The following is a 17603-nucleotide window of genomic DNA, read 5'->3' on the forward strand; positions in this document are numbered from 1 at the left end:
AAGATTGTTAAGAATACAGATAAGGGAGTCCCTACGTGTTGAGGAGAGTTCGAAAAAAGCTTCCCAGATGGAGCAAGTGATGGTATTAGGTGGTTCACATCCTAAGATGACTAAGTGTGTAGCAAAGAGGAGGGGTAAACAAGGATATTCCAGGCAGGAATGAGTGCCACATCTCTAAACAGTGTTATTAAAGGACCTGCCTGACTTGGGAAGCGGTGAGAAGTTCCCTCTTGCCAAAACCCGGAGTGCCGGGAGAAGAGAGGCAATAACTTGGAGAGGCAGGTGGGGGGATGTGAAAACGAGTGGGTGTGGCTGTGGGGAGCACCAGGGTTCGTAAGGACAGTGATACAATTTGATGTGCATTTCAACGAGACCCTGCCCAAAGTAGGATGATTGGAAAGTGGTGTCAGAGGACCAGCCAGCTAAGGATGAGAGACCAAATGGTAGTTGAATTAAGAGATAACTGGAGTGAAGGGTGATTTCCGGGTTTCCGGCTTGAACAACTAGGTTGTAATGTTTTTCTAGAAAAGGAGTGGATGAAGGGTTGGGTTGGAACCAAAAGAACAAATGGGAAGATAAATGATGTACTGAGAAGAGATCACGAAAATCCCATAGAAATGTGGGAGCATGGTGACTGAGAAAGGTGGTCCTGAGCTGACTGATAAGGCGTAAGGCGGTGTAGGCTACTCCCATTTCAAAGGATTAACCGGGACTCAACTTGAATTAAAACGCATTTGCTACCAAATAAGCGCCCTCCTGGAAACAAACATAATGATTTGACTTTACTCTGATTATGCAAGATAACGTGCATGTTTTCTTTTGTTCAAATAAGTCATTAATGGCCCTGAGTGTGGCTCCATCCGTTGGAGTGTCGTCCTGTGTACCAGGTTCAGGTGACAGGTTCCATTTCCAGTAAGGGCACATACCTAGGTTGTGGGTTCGGTCCCAAGTCAGGATACATACAGGAGGCAACCTGTCCATGTTTCTCACAGCGATGTTTCTCTCTGTCTCTCTGTCTCTCTCTCTGTCTCTCTTTGTCTCTCTATCTCTCTCTGTCTCTCTCTCTCTCTCTCTCTCTCTCTCTCTCTCTCTCTCTCTGTGTGTGTGTGTGTGTGTGTGTGTGTGTCCCCACTGCTCTCTAAAATACTCGGGTGAGGATTAAAAAAGAATAAGTCACTAATGGTTTATCAAAGATGCTTCAACGTATTATTTTTAAAGAATTCTCGTCCCAAGATTCTGCTTTTTTGTCCCTGTAACCTACTTGCAAGTAAAATGCCATAGTCTGAAAAGGTTGGCAGGTGAAGTTACATTCATGTTTTATACTTTCAAAAATCCTGCTGCCTTGTCTTTGTTAACTTACTCCTCTCCTCTCTTTCCCAGCCTTTGTTTAATGCAGAGTTTGGTCTTGTCTTTTCCTTTCTTATTTAAGAAATCACTAACATTGTCTGTTCTTCACACCCACCTACAGTCTGATCCTTTCCATCCCAGCCTTTATAATCTGGACTTGCTTTGTAGAGATTGTTAGGATTAACTGTGTATGTGAGCATGCATTTCAATCATGATATAGTAAAATGTTCCCTGTTTAGTACTTTTCTTCAGATCTCTCCTGGATTCAGAATGTCAGGGAACATTTCTTGGCTAAGAGTGCAGATCCTCTTTGTATCAGTTCCGTTCTAGGCCAGCCTCATGAGGCATGCCTTATCCAGGTTCCAGAAGCGGTATGGTGGAAAAATCCTGAATAAAACACCAAACCACTGACCTATCCTGAGGAAGCCTGATTCACCTGATTGGCCCTACATCACCCTGATTTTCCATGAATTCTCCAGGCTACGGTTGGTCCAGAATAAAACCAACGTCAAAGCCCAGGAGAACAGTAGAACAAGAGACCCAGTGTCCAAGGATGAGGAGAGAAGGGAAATGAACTTTGCCCAAGAATTTTAAAACATGCTTATTTCCAGTTTATAGTATCAGACTCACATTCACAAAAGTGTCCCCCATGCTCTTACTTATAAGGTTTCTGATTTTCCTTATACATTCTGCCTGGAATACCACTCCCTTTTTTCTCCTTCTATGCCAAATTCTGTGCCTTCTTTCCTGCTACCCATTTAATCACTGTGATTATATGCTTATCGCTTTTGTTCCTTATAGATTTAATGAACGGTTAGTTTTTCTGACCTTCCGTATTTAGACCAATACCCCAATTTTTAAGTTTTCAATATCCTGAGTTATAATCCATTTCATACATTATATAAATTATGCCTATCCTGCATTGATTTCTAACTTTAAAACGGTACATTTCAAAAATAGTCAGTTTATAGCAGTTACTGATAAAGAGTAAAATAACTGACTTTTAACATAATGTGAAATAATAACATAAAATGAGGGGATTACAGTTGCAAAAAAATATTACACGGAGACTACTCTTTCTCCTGCTAGCATCAGAACATTCGTTCCTGTTTTGTTCACCCACCCCTTCCGACTATCATTAATGCTGAACACGTTTAGTCTACCGCATGCCAGGACCTGTGCTAAAATCCTGGTGATACCAGATGACTAGTAAACAATCCCTCAACTCCAGGAGCTCACTCATGGGGGGAAACAACACAAAACATGCTTATTGCAAATCTGTAGTCAACAAATGATCTTAATCACATATTGCATCCAGAGGACCCCAGACAACACTTGACACATAATAGCACTTAGTAATTGCGTATCAAGAGGTCTGAATCCCGCCCTGACCCAGGTGCTTGGTTGAAACATCACGCTGTGCAAAAGGTTGTGGGTTCGATTCCTAGTCAGGGCACATACCCAGGTTGCAGGTTTGATCCCCGGTCAGGATGCTTACAGGAGGCAGCCAATAGATGTTTCTCTCTCCTCTCTTTCTCTCTCTCAAATCAGTGAAACATATCCTCAGGTGAGGATTAAAAAAAGAGAGAGAGAGGTCTGGATCCCACTACCATCTCCACCCCCCAGTCAGACAGACGGCCTTGGTCCAGTGGGGAAACCTCTGCACACAGTAACAGTGACGTGGGAATGTGTGCTCTGTTCACTCAGCAGGCAGTTACGGAGCACCCACATCGAAACTCCAGAAGGGGATAAGGGAAGGTGACTTGTTCATTGCCACATGAGTTAGCAGAGGAGACAAACAATGTGTGTTAAAGCTCTAGTAGGGAAAGTAGATGAATAGTGTGTGCATGAGAGAGGGAGAAATTAATTCAGCCTTGGCGATAAGGGACGCTCACAGAGAGGAGGTGAAGTGCTAGCTCTGCCCAAGGAGGACTGAGTGCAGACAGGGATGGGCTCATCCCAGAAACCAGCCTGAGCACGGACATGAGGTGTGGAAGCCCAGTTGCCTGTGCACCATTACTCCTCCCCTTCCGGAAGGCATGAGGGCAGACACGCCAGAAGGTCCTAGGTGGTCTCGTCCAGAATTAAAGTACCAACAACTTTAGGAACTATCGCCTTCTGATGTTTATAGGAAATCATTGGTGGCTGTTAGAAGGCGGGGGGTGAATGTTTCTTCATGTTTATTAAAGTCTTCACAGCTTTAATTCGTGTCTTTTATTTTTATTATTTTAAGTTGAAAAATTACTCAGTGGGGGAAAAAAATGCAAGTCCAATATTAAGATTATCTTTCGAGGAAAGGAATAAAAACAAAAACAGCTAACATCTCCAACTCTTCCCAGCCTTCCCCTGGTGGGAGTTGCTATCTAGTTAGAATGAGCATTAATAACCTACAGAAATACAATAGGAAGGTGTACATTTTGCCTTTTTTATAAAATTTTCATGACAAATGAATAATTTTTCATAAAATGTAATTTCAGACTCTGTGCTAGGTCTGATTTGGTTGTCTAATGAAAGTCTACCTACTAAATGTACTTAACCTGCAGTATTTTAATGCCTTTTCACTTCTATATTAAGAACAAAGAACTCGTGCAGACAAAGCTAACAGCTTTGATGATTAAAACCTATGGAGAAATTTCTTGGCCCCTGACATTCCCCCAGCCTAGGCAATATGTGCTAGAAATCACAAATATACATACAATAGTATAGGTCAGTTCAGAGCTTTTTAGTTTGAATTTGTAATACCTGCTTCTTTAAAAAGCACGTGCACACAACAGCATCTGGAGTACAGTGGGGTTTTGATCATTGTTTGCTGACTATGTTTTAAATGAAGTAAGTCATTGGGCACAGTGCTTAGGGCAGCCACTCCCCAAACACTGCAGGGCCTGGGGCAGCAGTGCCATGACTGTCCCACTCCACGAAGGGAGGATGTTTACGAAATACTCTCTCGAACTTGATACATAAGCAGTATCCATTTCAGCCAAATCTCCTGCTCTTGTGTGGATTTACTGCTTTGTAAAGAATATTCAGCGTAAGAGTAGACGCTGATCTTCATAAAGCTGTGAGGGACGAGCACAGAAATCATTTATTATCAGAGAAAAGGAACCTAGTTTTCTAAGTTGATGTCTTTCTTTTTTCCTTGGCTTTTGTGTGAACATGACATTTACGCAGCTAACAGAAATAATTCCTGCATGTGTTCTTGACACATCAGCCCTCTGAAGTAAGGATAGTGCTGGCTGTGCAAGAAAGGCTTATTATTTGGGTTTTTAAGAAAGGGATGTGTGTTTGGGGGGTTTTCACAAAAGGATTTGAAATCTCTGCTATACAGTGGGCAGGGACAGAAAAAGAGAGGTGGTGAAAATATACATTCTTGAGGACTAAGACGGCAGACACGGAAAGAAATGGAATGGTTGGAAGCTTTTAATCTGATGGTGGTTCTCTGGAAGAAGATGAATTTTACCTAAGTAACAACTGTATAAATTTTATTGCTTCATATAACTGAAAAAAAGCCAGTAATCTAGTTGTTTTGGTGTTTTTTTTTACTAACAAGAAATAATTAATGAGAGACCAGTTTTAACCATTGTATATATACATAAGGCACTTTCCAGTTGATAACATAATGCCTGAGACCAGAAATGAGTGCTCCAAGTGGCATTCTTTTTCGTTTATATTCCTTCCCGTAATGAAATAGAATCTGTTCCCTACATCTATTTCATTAGAATTTTTGAAGCACCTGTCACCTATCATCATCAGTTTATATGGATTTCGCGTTTTCCGATGAACAAATGTAGTAGTGCAGGGTCCATATGGCCACATGTCTGGGAGGGGAGACTCCACGGGGTTTTTGGATTACCTGCCTGGAATCCTTTTCCCTTTTATTGTTTGGAGTATGTCACCTTCTGTCAATCTCTTTACTTCTCTAAGAAGCGACTGTTCTCAGCTCACTGCATGACAGTCGCTGCCTTGTGAAAACATCCCAGAAGCCTCTGCAGTCAATTGATCGACCCCACAAGTGTCAGTCTCCCATGGAAAGCTGACTTGGGTCGGTGTACAAGCTCACTCAGGATATACAGAGTTCTCTGAGGAAAGAGTTTCTTTAGATGCATAGCAAGAAAGCCAGTGGTTTCCGTAGATCTCATGGCTTCTCCTGACATACAGAATAAGTCTTTCCAAAACATCAGCAGCTGAGAGACACTTATGTAAATCCAGGACTTCTAGCCCCTGTAAAAGAATAATGATTTAGGTGCCTCTGTTACCTGACCAGTAACACTTGTAAAAGATCAAAGAAGCTTTCAAAGGCCAGCAGCAGAGATTTTGATTTTACTAGAAAAAGGACTGAAGGAATAATGCTGATTTACCCACTTAGTAATCCCTTTAGTTTATATTGACTATTTATTGCTATGATAAAGAGAGGCCGAGCTAAATCTAACAGTAACTCCTTTGTCATTAAAAGGCTGTAGATTTTTAATATCATAAAGATAAGATGGCTCTTGTACTTCCACATTCACACTATGGTATTCAAGTTTGTGCCATCACTTCCATGTTCAGAGCTTTATAATTCCACCGTAATCGTTTGTTCTTGGCAGAAGTGTGTTCTACACGTTCCCAGCTGAGGATAATATTTCTGAACAAGTTTTTCAGTGTTCTGGTTGTGTGATTATGGGAATTTGGAACTCAGTATTAATTTGCTTTTGGAGTTTGTGTTTGCATATCTCAAAATGCTCTTTTTTAAAATAACACAATTTAACTTATAACAACTCTGTAATGTAAAGGGTAGAGATATTTCTTTACTTAAGTACTGGTGATACTCATTATAAGGAAATGGAGACAGATACAAGAATTATTTTGGGGGAGAAAATGAGCCACTTCCCCCCCTTGTCCCATCACTACCTTTTTTTTGTGTGTGTGGGGGGGGACTTTGAACCACCTGATTTGTTTGCCTAATAGTTTACATAATTCTTCAAGTTAGCTATTGATCAAATTGCCTTTTTTTACTGGTAAACTGATGTGTTTTATTGACCCATAAGCATTCCCTCTCTGTCTAAACTTGGACATCTAAAAAGTATCAATATTTTAACCCTATTTCATACTTAAAATGTCTCCACCGCCTAATTTTTTAAATTTTCTACCTAATTTATTTCACTGTTCAGTCTACTGCTGTGCATAAATATGAATGGGAGAGCCCTATTCTGCATCTGACACTTCACAAGTGTGGGAAAGCTGGGGTAAGAGGCCTGGGCCATCATGCTTGGCCAGGCTGGGTTGAGACCTGGCATAAGGTTTCCCTAAAGTCCTTATGGAAGCCTTGTGAGAGACAATGAGTTAATATTTGTGGAGATCTTTCAATAACATGTAATTGATGCTTGAATTTTTATAAGCCAAACATAGCATCTACCCCCAAAAGCTTCGTAAGAACATTTAGCACACATGTATGTGCCAGATGGATTGTAATGACAGTCGATAGGCCTCTGCTAACCCTAGCGTTCTGCTGTCAAAAATCCGTACATCAAAACAACGATAATTTTTATGATCAGATTTATTGGATAAAAGATTCAGATGCACATTGAAAAATCTACTGTCTGAATAAGACTTTAAATTAAAGGTTCATATATGAATATTCTTAACATACCTTATAAGAATATAGGTAAAGTTTGAAAAATAGCATTGATCTTACATATTTTTCTGTACATAAGTGAATTTTTATGAGAAATATGTGGAGTATGACACAAGAACCTCAGGAATTATTGTTAAAAGCTCAAGGATATCTGGAGATAAAAGCAGAAACACAGGATAATACAGCAAACAGTTATCACTGGAAAAATGCTCTTGTGGCTGAGATAATGGTAGCTAAAGAGTTTAAAATGAAGAGAATTAAGTTAGCTAAGAAAATTATTATTCTAATGTATTGTGAACTCTCTAGGAATACTTATTCTGGCTGAAAATGATGGCTCTAGATTCATGATAGGGGGACAGGTGGCCCCACAAATTATAAATTCCCCAAGACTGTAAATGTATATTTTATCATCTTGTGTCAAAATATTCATTTTAATATTCAAACATTTTACCACATAATAAGCTGTAACCATATGTTTATTTGTTATAGTATACTACTATAACATTAATAAATATTTACAGAGCCACAGTGTATCATAGATGTATTAGAAATGGTAGCTTTCTTAGTATGATTTTAAGTGAAAATCTTCATTGCCCCAGAAACCAATTTTAAATAATGTTACATTTGTTACACATTGGTAAGAGCCAGGGAGTTTAAATTTTTGAGTCTGACACCCCCTTTTAAAGTCATGTTGTTTTATTTATTTCCCCCAATTGCATGAATTAAAGATGGAGTGTTATCTCAGTTTTGAATTCCTTAGCTTGATGTCGCAGTGTTTGCTTTATTTGTATGTGAATTCTCTCTTTAATAAAGATGAGCGCTGCTGAACTTCCCATTAATGAGAGACACTTAGGTACACAGCTCTTAGTAACAATTTTGGCAGTACCAGGAAAATTCAGAAATGTTGCTTTGTCTATTCATAACTAATGTGTCGAGCTGTGTGATTAATCAGAAGTTTTATGATCTCTAAAAACATAACATTGTCTCTGCAAATCTGATCGTGTACCATCAAGTTGACAACCATCAGTTAGAGAGAGAGAGAGAGAGAGAGAGAGAGAGAAGAGATCTCAGGACTCCTGACTCCTATTCTCTGTTACAGTGTTCATTAGTATGTATCCTCTGTGACAGCTGAGACCAGCCCAGGCCTACATTCTGGAGACAGGAGGCCCAAGATAAGGCACTGACGGACTTGCCACTTTCATGTGTCAGGAGACAGGCTCAGAGCGACCCGACCCGGCTGGAACCCGGAGGAGCGTGTGCCAGTTTGGGAGTTACTGACTTGGTTACCTATTTTCAGTGCTCCCGGGCTTCCCGACTCAGTTCCTGATAATGAAGCCCTCACCTCAGCTGTGTTGACGTTTCTTTCAGCCTCTGTGTAGGCAGAAAACTTCTCAGTATTATCAGTTTCAATACAGATTTTCACAATTATGGAACTCTAAGCAGACTGAACAGAGGTGATCCTCCTTCTGGTCACAGGGTCCGAACATCCTTACTGGGTGCTCCATCCGACAGTAGCCTGGTTCCCGTACTGCCTTCTGCTGCCAAGGGCACATCCGAAGGTGGGGCAGGAGACCGTGGGTGCCAACCGTCCCGTTACACTGAGGAGCTGTTTCCAACATTTCTGCTTTTGTCATGGTCGCAGATTCTGAAATCATTGTGTAATGTCCTGACTTCTAATTCTTCTGTGGGAAAATAGAGTGTTGTAATTTCCCACCTTCCTTGTATTCTTCTGTAATTGTCTCTCCCGGGATGTTTGGAGCATGTCTGAATTCTACATCATGAAACTTCAGCCCCCATAACTGTCTTTGTCCACTGACTGCATTTAGTTGCAAAAGGAGTCTTTCCCTTTTATTTTTTCAACTAGTAATGAGTGTGTTATTGAAATGACTTTTCTCCCGATGCTTTCTTTACCCTAATGTCATACAGCAGAGGTGATAACAACCTGAAAACCTGGACAGCGTGAGCCTCTGTAACCACCCTAAATGTCTCTGACAGCCTTTGTCTGGGACTGAACTTTCCACATTGTGTGTTTCAGACGTTGAGAAAGAAGGGCCTTAATGGCTGTGACAGCCCAGATCCCGATGCGGACGATTCCGTAGGTCACAGCCCTGAGTCTGAGGACAAGTACAGGAAAATTAACGAAGATATTGATCTAATGATCAGCAGACAAAGATTGTGTGTAAGTACTCAGAACGCCTTTCATTTTTTTTACTCTTGGTATTTCTCTGAACCTGGCAGGCCTTGAACAAGAAGGAAAACAAAGGCTGTGAAAGCCCCGATCCCGACTCCTCTTATGCACTCACCCCACGCACTGAAGAAAAATACAAAAAAATTAATGAAGAATTTGATAATATGATCAAGAGCCATAAAATTCCTGTAAGTACCAAAGGTAGATGGCTGATCTGCTGATAACTGCTGCAGTAACATACCTTAACCCTTTCAGTGATGGCTTTGTCTAAGACGCATTGGAAAGTCAAACCAATAAAATAGCCATCTCATCTCACGGCAGTTTGTTTAGAAAGTAAACCCTAACTAAACGGCTGCTTAAACTATGGAATCTAAAAAACGTGCCATCGAGTTCATTCAGAGATAGGAAATTCACAGGAGGAAGAGAAAGAAAGATCTATGCAACACACCCTGACTTTACACAATCTCTTAAACACACAGTGCACTCGGAAAACACCAGGACCTCCTTCTCAACAAGTTTAAGGACTTGCTGTAAAATACAGATACATATATATTTACCGAGACCAGATGCAGGCGGGGAACTGTCGTCCTCTCGCGTACATTGGCGATCATCACCCAAATAAAAAGCTCATTTCTGAATAAAGCTTCAGCCCCTCTCCTCACACATGACACCCAGCAACAGCACTGAAGGGTTAAAGCTAATGCTCGCTGCAGGGAAACAGACTGCATGAAAAACCTAATGGTAAGACTTCAACATGTGTGTGTGCTGGGGTGGTGTTAAAGCTTCATCAAAATATCCGCTTTGCCGACACCAACATTTCCCATGCTTTAACAATTGGCTAAGTTTTGTCTTAACCAAGTCAAAAATTTTCTAACAGTCCATCATATGCCTTGCCAGATACTTGAGAGAAATAACTCTGCATGTATTACTTTGTTTGCCCACATAAAGAGGGGGAAGGTACGTACCTTTTATTATATTCTGTCATCAAGTGATGTTAATGGTGTGACATAAAGGGATGCAACTCAAGGTTCACACACTTTCTGAATAACCAGTGTTAGTGTCTGAACCCTCCTTGTATGCTCCTCAGTAGGTAATTAATTCCTTTCTTAAAAAAAAACAACACATTTTTGTAAGTTAGCCAAGCATCCTCAACCTGAGCCTTGAGGGAGACTGCAGTAAAAATAGGCCTCCGTGACCACAAGTGCAGATATTTGGGTATAAGGGCTCCACCACTGCCCTCACCAGATGAATTAATGCTTTACACGTAGTAGGTGCACAGCTACCCTGTGCTGAATTAAATTAAACACTTTAAAACTTATTTAGAAAATGTATGCATCTTAAGCTTTCTCTGTCTTCATAAATACATGTCTGCTTCTTTTGTTAAGTGAAATAATGTCAGCAGTGGAGCTTTTGTTGAGTTGCAATTATTAATACACTGTATTATGAAGGAAAGCTAAGTGCTGTAAATTCTTAAAGGTTTCATAAACCAAGCACTACATACAGAACATCCACCGTGGGCATTTTATCCAATGAAATAGTTCCTATCAGATGCTGCAATGCCTACTTGGTATGCCCAGAATTCTTAAATGATCAAGTATCCATGGGGGGTTTTTGTCTTGCCCAGAAGCTGGAAAGAAACAGCTCCTTTGGGCCAGTTTATTTCTTGTGGCCTGGGTTTCTCTGGCTCTACAATGCTAGTTTAGCTGCTGGGCACCAAGGTTTGTGAATGTAAGATTTTTCAGGTGAAGCACGTCAGGTGTCTCAGATAGAAGGAATCCCCTGCCCAGCTGGGAAAGGGGCAGCATCTGTGAGACCGCTGATCACTCTCCAGGGCGGTGATCCGAAGTGTGTCTGTAGCTTTAACCCCGAGACTTCTGGGAGCAGGCCCACATTTGCACATTGGGTCACTTTTCCCCATGCTTTAGAGGGAAAGAGGTGTGACACATACCTAGGTTCCCTCACCGTATTTTATCCTGTCGTGTAAAGAGTTCAAAATCAGGATACATGATTTCTTAAGAGGTGCAGTGGTGTGCGGTGGGGGATGAAAAGCCACATCAGAGTTTATGGGCAGGGCTGTGAGAAGGAGCCACACAGCTCCTCGCTATGCCTCCAAGTCTTCATTTCTTTAGTAAGTGCTTCAGGCTCCAGGATGAAAAGCCCAGTTTTCGCACATCGCTTTCAGTTGCTGGAAGTAAATTTTGTTGAAAGTTTCCACAGCTGCTAAAACATTTACAGCAGGGCAAGGACACTCTGCCCTTTGTGTGGAGAGAATGTCTCCGCCTCTTTAAAAACATTACAAGACTGTTTTTCTATTTCAAAGACCCAGTTCGAAGAGTTTCCCTTGTAAAATAGAAAATTTAATATTGCAATCACCTGTGGGTTCGATGTAATTTATGCCCATATTCCTCAACGACGTGCAATAATTCACGGAGGACTCGGAATCTTGTTGAGCAGCATTTCCTCCTGCAGGGTTTGCCCCGGTTCACGCCAGCCTTCGGGGCAAGAAAAAACAGCTACGTTTGAGGAACCAGGAATTAGGAAATGGGCTGAAGGAAGGAGGGGCAGGTGCTGGATTGGTTGAGAGTGAACAGGAAGGAAGTGGGAATAGAGAGTTTCTATGTTCTTCAAATAAGGGACAGTGAGGAGAGAGAAATAGTACTGCCACTAGGTCAAGGAAGGGGTTAAAAGGCAAAGCACTTGAGATTATTTACATGCAGAGGAGGAATACTTGAAGGAAGGAAAGGTTGAACGTACAGGTACAATGGCGGTAAAATGGCAAAGCTCAAGGAAGGGAAGGAGGGTGGGATTGGAACAGGACAGAGCTGTGGGTGGACCCAGGTGGAATTAAGTTGGTAGGAGAGTAGAGGAAGCTGAGTGGCTGACCATCTACTGAACTGTATTTTGTATGTTGAGTGTAGCTTCTACAGATATGGAGGTGGGGAAGCAGGTGCTTGAAAGAGGACTGAGAATGAAGGTGTAGACATTGTGAGGAGTTGGGGACCCAGAGGAAATGAGTAAGTACGTGCTGGAGTTGTCAGGCAGCCTTGAGGAAATTTGGATACCGGCAATTGGTAGTCACTAGTCCTCAAAGTTCTGTGATTCTTTTTCTCTGCTAGTTTTCAGCAGACTGGTAATGGTTGATCCGAAGTTAAGGGTGTCATCGGTGGCCCCAAAAAAGGGATTCGGTTCAATCACTTGGATTGAATAAAAGAGGGCTTATTAACTAAAAATATTTTATTACAAATATTTAATTTGACTTTTTATTGGGCTTTTCCTTGTGGTAAGTTTGGGAAAACAGTGGCTTTTGGATAAGAGTTCAGATACCTTTCTGACCACGATGACTCACTTCAGTAACCATGATCAAATTGTTCAGGGGTGAAAACTAAAAGCCTTTTAGCTGTTACGCCTGTATCTCTTAAAGCCAGGGCCAGCGTCATTGGCATATGACCTGTGCAATTACACAGGGCACTGCTCTGAGAGGGCCACAGCTTGGTAAAACGCTGTGCCATCACCACCTTGAAATTCTTAATAAATTTTAACAAGGGTCCCCCACATTTTCATTTTGCCCTGGCCCTGCAAATTATATAGCCAGTCCTGCCTACCACCTTTTTTTTAATCACTCCAAATTCCCTCTTCCTTCCTGTATTGAGTGTTCTGAAATTTGGAGTCTGGCCTGAGATCTCTGCAAATTTGGAGTCTTTAACTACTTTTTGGCTTTCACTTTTTAAACAATTTTTTTAAATGTAGATGCTTTTAACTTCTCAAATTTAGAAAAGTCAAGAAGAAAAAAGAATAGCAGCAATATCTCATAAACATGCATACATTATTATAGCCTTTGCTTTCCCTAAAATGTTTAGATCTGGTTGGTCTCCTGAGGGATGCAATCACGTCAGGTCCAGGGAGGCTAAAAGAGGCCTGGTTACATGTGAGGCTAAAAGAGGCCTGGTTACATGTCTATTTATTGCACAACCTGGACTGCAACTGAGATTTCTGATATTAAGGCTGATGTTCTTTCTGATTCTCTGAGGTATCTTCTCAGTGTGGTCATTTTTAAGCATATAATTTGATTTCAAAATTATTTAGCCAGTTCCTGATACAGATAAGGAAAATGCAAAGGCTGTTGGCATATTTTACAACTTGTGCGTTTTTGAAGTATGCTCTGGTATCAGAATTATACCTGACTGCTATTTAGTCAGTCACAGGAGAGATTTTATAATAATCAACATCAAATTGTTTATGGTCCAGAATGCTAGAAACTGAGTAATTCTTAAGCATGATGGTTGAGTAAGGGAGGAGTAGAGAGAGACATGTAATGAATTGTTTATTAGGGTGCTTCAGAATTTATTAAATAATTATTAATAATCCCCTTTATATTGGATATGCATATAATCATTCAGGGGGAGGGGAGAGAAATAAGCTTTGCTCTCTACTGAGATACAATCAACATTCTGTAAAATATTCAGGGATAGCCGACCTTTAGGTATTCAGTAATAAACACTGTAATTAGTAATAGCAAATATAAATTTAAAATTTTGAACCCAAATAATAGCTTTAAAATATCAAATCTGAGTAAATATGGACAAGGGGAGTCTTTAAGGTTTCTTTTTTCCTAAGACCTCAGTCACAGATTGGCAGTTAGTGAGCACACACTGTACTCCAGCGTGGTACTCACCACATCCCATAGAATCCATTTAGTTCATTATTTTTGTGGTTCAAAATAATAAGCTACTAACATCCAGCTCTTACTTCACAGTATGATTTCTGATTGCAGCATTCTCTTTCTATCAAAAAAAATTCATTTTTGTTGCACAATTATTTAGTAGCAAAAGCAACAGGCTCAGCCACTTACTAGTTTGATGACATCGGGCCACTTAACCTCACCGATTTTAAAAGGGGAGAATTCTAAAGAATGTTGAAGGGGTTGTAGCATATCATGTCTGTAGATTATACCGTCCAATGCCTGCTCAATAAGTAGCATACAGTAAATGCTACGCTTATTCTTTGTAGGAGTACAGTGTCTTCCTAAAAATTCTCCTTTGAAGAGAAATATTCCATTCATGTAATAAAAAGTAGACTGGGCTCTGCATTACTTAGAGCAAAAGAGCTTTAACACCTTCATGAAATGAGACCTTACTTAGCCAACATCAGAATTGATTTCATAATAGAAGGGAAACAAAAGCACAGAACAGTGATCAGGAGACGGCAACCTCTGCCACCCTGGGGCCCAGCAAAGGGAAACACCCCGCCCGCCCCACTCCCACTCTGTACTTCTTGCTGGTCTCACCAGTGGCCACGCTGAAGCCGGAGGGCAAGGTGAGCCTGGTGGACACAGCCCGGAGGGTCAGCGTCTGGCCCAGAGCAGTGAAGAGGGTGGACAGTGACTCTGGAGGGGCAAATGGAGAAGCCGTTGCACAGTTACTTGTCTGTGTTTTCTCAGGCATACTAGAGTCATTCTTATTTGGTCTTTTAATAAAGGGAGACAATATTTTACTTACTCTACAGACATTTATTTTACAGCATTGTCGTTTAAAAAGTCTCTGGAAATTTTGGGATATACTCACTCTTGGATATCTTATCAAACATTTATATTCCATTATATCATGGTGTCTGTCTAAAATTATGTTTGTACCTTGTTTACAACAGATAACGCCTAATAAAGAATGACTGTGTTAATATAGCACTTGGACATTTTTATTTCCCTCTAAAACGATGAAGAAACAAAGACATGTGAAAGAAAAGAGTTACATAACATTTACTCTGGTCAGTATCAGCATGTCCAGATCATGGGAGGAGAGAAACACAGGAAAAATAGTGAGAAATAAAAGGAGGACGAGCATAAATAGAGAATGGTGTTGCAGTCACCACAGGGTAAACATAGAACTACTGCAGAGCGAGGCGTGTGTTGCAGGCCAGCCAGTCAGCCAGCAAAAGAAAACTGATGTTAGGATTACAGAGAAAAACTGTTGTTGTTTGTTTTTTTAAAAAAAAAAAAGAACAAAAAACTTTGAACCACATGCATATATGCATTTCAAGTTGCCCAATAGCTTATTTGAAAACACCTGAGGGAATGTTTTATTTAAACTCCATCTCCAATATACATATTAGATACACACACACACACATCCATTTTATATTAAGAATGCTGTATGCTCTGACACTACGAGCCCTCTGGCAATATATTCAAACAGTATTTTCATTTGTAATGTTAAAAATGGGGAAGGGAGGAGGGGGAGTCGCAACTATGATTATCTAGTTAGGGCAAGCAGAAAAATAAGCATGACTTTGCTTAAATTGCCAAAATAATATCAGAAAAAATCAATAATTGGGACCCGATTACTCTAATTAAATAGCCACACAGCTTCAGTTCTCTAAATATTTGCCAACTATCTCATTTGAGATGCAGGCCTTGCCAGTTTTCAGTGTTAGTATATCAGAGCAACGTATACTCTGAAGTACCATTTTAAAATATGGATTATTAAATGATATATGCTCTGTTGAATCTAGTATCTTAAAATGTCTATTATCTTCACAGTTACTTTCAAAAGACAGACTTTTTAAAAATAATAATTAAAGTCTATGTGCTGTTCACAAGCCTGGAGATGATTTTATATCATTAAGCTTTTGCATAAATATGCTTCAATAAGCAATTAAGCCGAAGGCTCTGGCTTGCATTTCAATCCTCCTTTTTCTCTGTGAAGTCATCACAATCATGTACTTTTGATTTTGCAGTCATTTCTGCCACCAGATTCAGATATCACAAATGAACAATTATTACCTAATAGAATGGAATTCAAAGACAATGGAATCTAATGAAATGGGGCTTTGTTTTAAACAAAAGTGAAACGTTTTCTAATAGTTGCATAGAAGGAGTTCTAAGCACATTAAAGAAATCAATTTATGATGTGAACATCTTGAGAGCTCTTCTTAATGGTCTTCTAGACACCAAGCAGTCTGGAATTTGAAATTTGTCTTGGAAAGTAAAGGCTGTCTGAACTTGAGAGCTTCTGTTTCTATTCTTTTTTTTTTTTAACCCTTTTATTTTCTGCTCATATAGGCTGTTCCACCTCCCAACTTTGAGATGCCAGTCTCCATCCCGGTGTCCAGCCATAACAGTTTGGTATACAGCAACCCCGTCAGCTCACTGGGAAACCCCAACCTTTTGCCACTGGCCCACCCTTCTCTGCAGAGGAATAGTATGTCTCCTGGTGTAACACATCGACCTCCGAGTGCAGGTAACACAGGTATGTCCTCATAAGAACACAATGTGAACAAGTCATTGGAAGGAGCCACTCTGGGCAAAAAGGCCATTTTATCTACAAGTTTTCCATGTGTTGTATTCCTTCACTGCTAGGTCTGATAAAGCCTAACCCCATGAGCATATCTTTTGAAATCTTTTATAATCTGCACTTTAGCTATTCAGCCTCTCTATCACCGATCTCCTCATGTGGCTATATTTAAGCCACATGTTTTCTCACACAGAATGTGCTCTTCTCGTCTAAAATGCCATTTTCTCTCCTCACTAGATAGCACTTCTTCTGTGAAACCTTCCCCTGTGTTCTCTTATGGCATATCTCATGGTCAATTTTTATTTATTTATACAGTAATTTACTTATACCATAGCATATTTATGGCAAAAAGAAAATGTGGTAGGATAGCATAATTTATAAGAAGTTTGAAGTAAAAACAAAACTAAGTCAGAAATGAAGTTAAGAGCGCGTCGTAAGGACATTACACCTGCCTGCACTTCGAGGAGGTCCTTAATGTTCTACAATTCCCAGTGTCCCATAGACAAGAACTTATTGCTCAGGAAAACTTCAACTACTCTTACACTCGGACCATGCAGAACACATTATATACTATAATGAGTATGCATCTATTCTCCCACTGGATTTAAAGAGTTTTGAAGGGAAGACTGTCCTCTTGATTTGCTAGACTCACAGTAGAAATTAAGTAAATGTGTATTGAATATAACTCAACAATTCATTCATATTTTCAAAAGAAGCACCACATAAATAATTGTATTTATAACCCATGTGCAGAAACCATTATATATTTATATTTTGGGTTTTTTAAAAAGTACTCTATAGGAAAATATTAATACCTTAGGCACAGATAACTGTATTAAAAGCAATTTATTCACAAAAGAATACTTAAATATCTCTCATAATTAAAATTAAGCATATATTTAGTAAGTTTAGTACAGAAACTTTATATAGAAAATACAATCAAAATCAGTCCTATAAAAAACCTTGATCTGAAAAATGTAGATAAAGGATTTTATTATACCATTCTCTCTGCTTAGAAAAATGATTGAAATTTTTCATAAGCATTTTCAATAATCAATACTTTTCTTTCAGATCATACTCAAATGCAGTTGAATTTCCTATTTGATGAACTAGTGCTCATTTATTTTTTAAAATCTCATACTTTATTTATAAAATATCATTCAGGTAGAAA

At 39.8% G+C, this 17603-nt stretch overlaps 1 protein-coding gene across 17 annotated transcripts in view; it reads left to right on the plus strand.

Moving 5' to 3' along the window:
* The window catches only part of MEF2C (myocyte enhancer factor 2C), a 163015-nt gene that overhangs the window by 115416 nt on the left and 29996 nt on the right, over positions 1 to 17603 (plus strand). For 14 of the 17 annotated variants that reach the window (XM_054715072.1, XM_054715071.1, XM_054715082.1 and 11 more), the window contains 2 exons: positions 8994 to 9137; positions 16201 to 16387. In XM_054715072.1, coding sequence (XP_054571047.1) covers positions 8994 to 9137; positions 16201 to 16387 — 331 coding nt within the window. Of the gene's footprint in view, positions 1 to 8993; positions 9138 to 9196; positions 9335 to 16200; positions 16388 to 17603 lie in introns of all 17 variants that reach the window. The other 3 variants (XM_008162016.2, XM_054715083.1, XM_054715084.1) reach the window with 2 other exon arrangements.

This window comes from Eptesicus fuscus, chromosome 4 (genome assembly GCF_027574615.1).
Source record: "Eptesicus fuscus isolate TK198812 chromosome 4, DD_ASM_mEF_20220401, whole genome shotgun sequence".
NCBI classification, from domain to species: domain Eukaryota; kingdom Metazoa; phylum Chordata; class Mammalia; order Chiroptera; family Vespertilionidae; genus Eptesicus; species Eptesicus fuscus.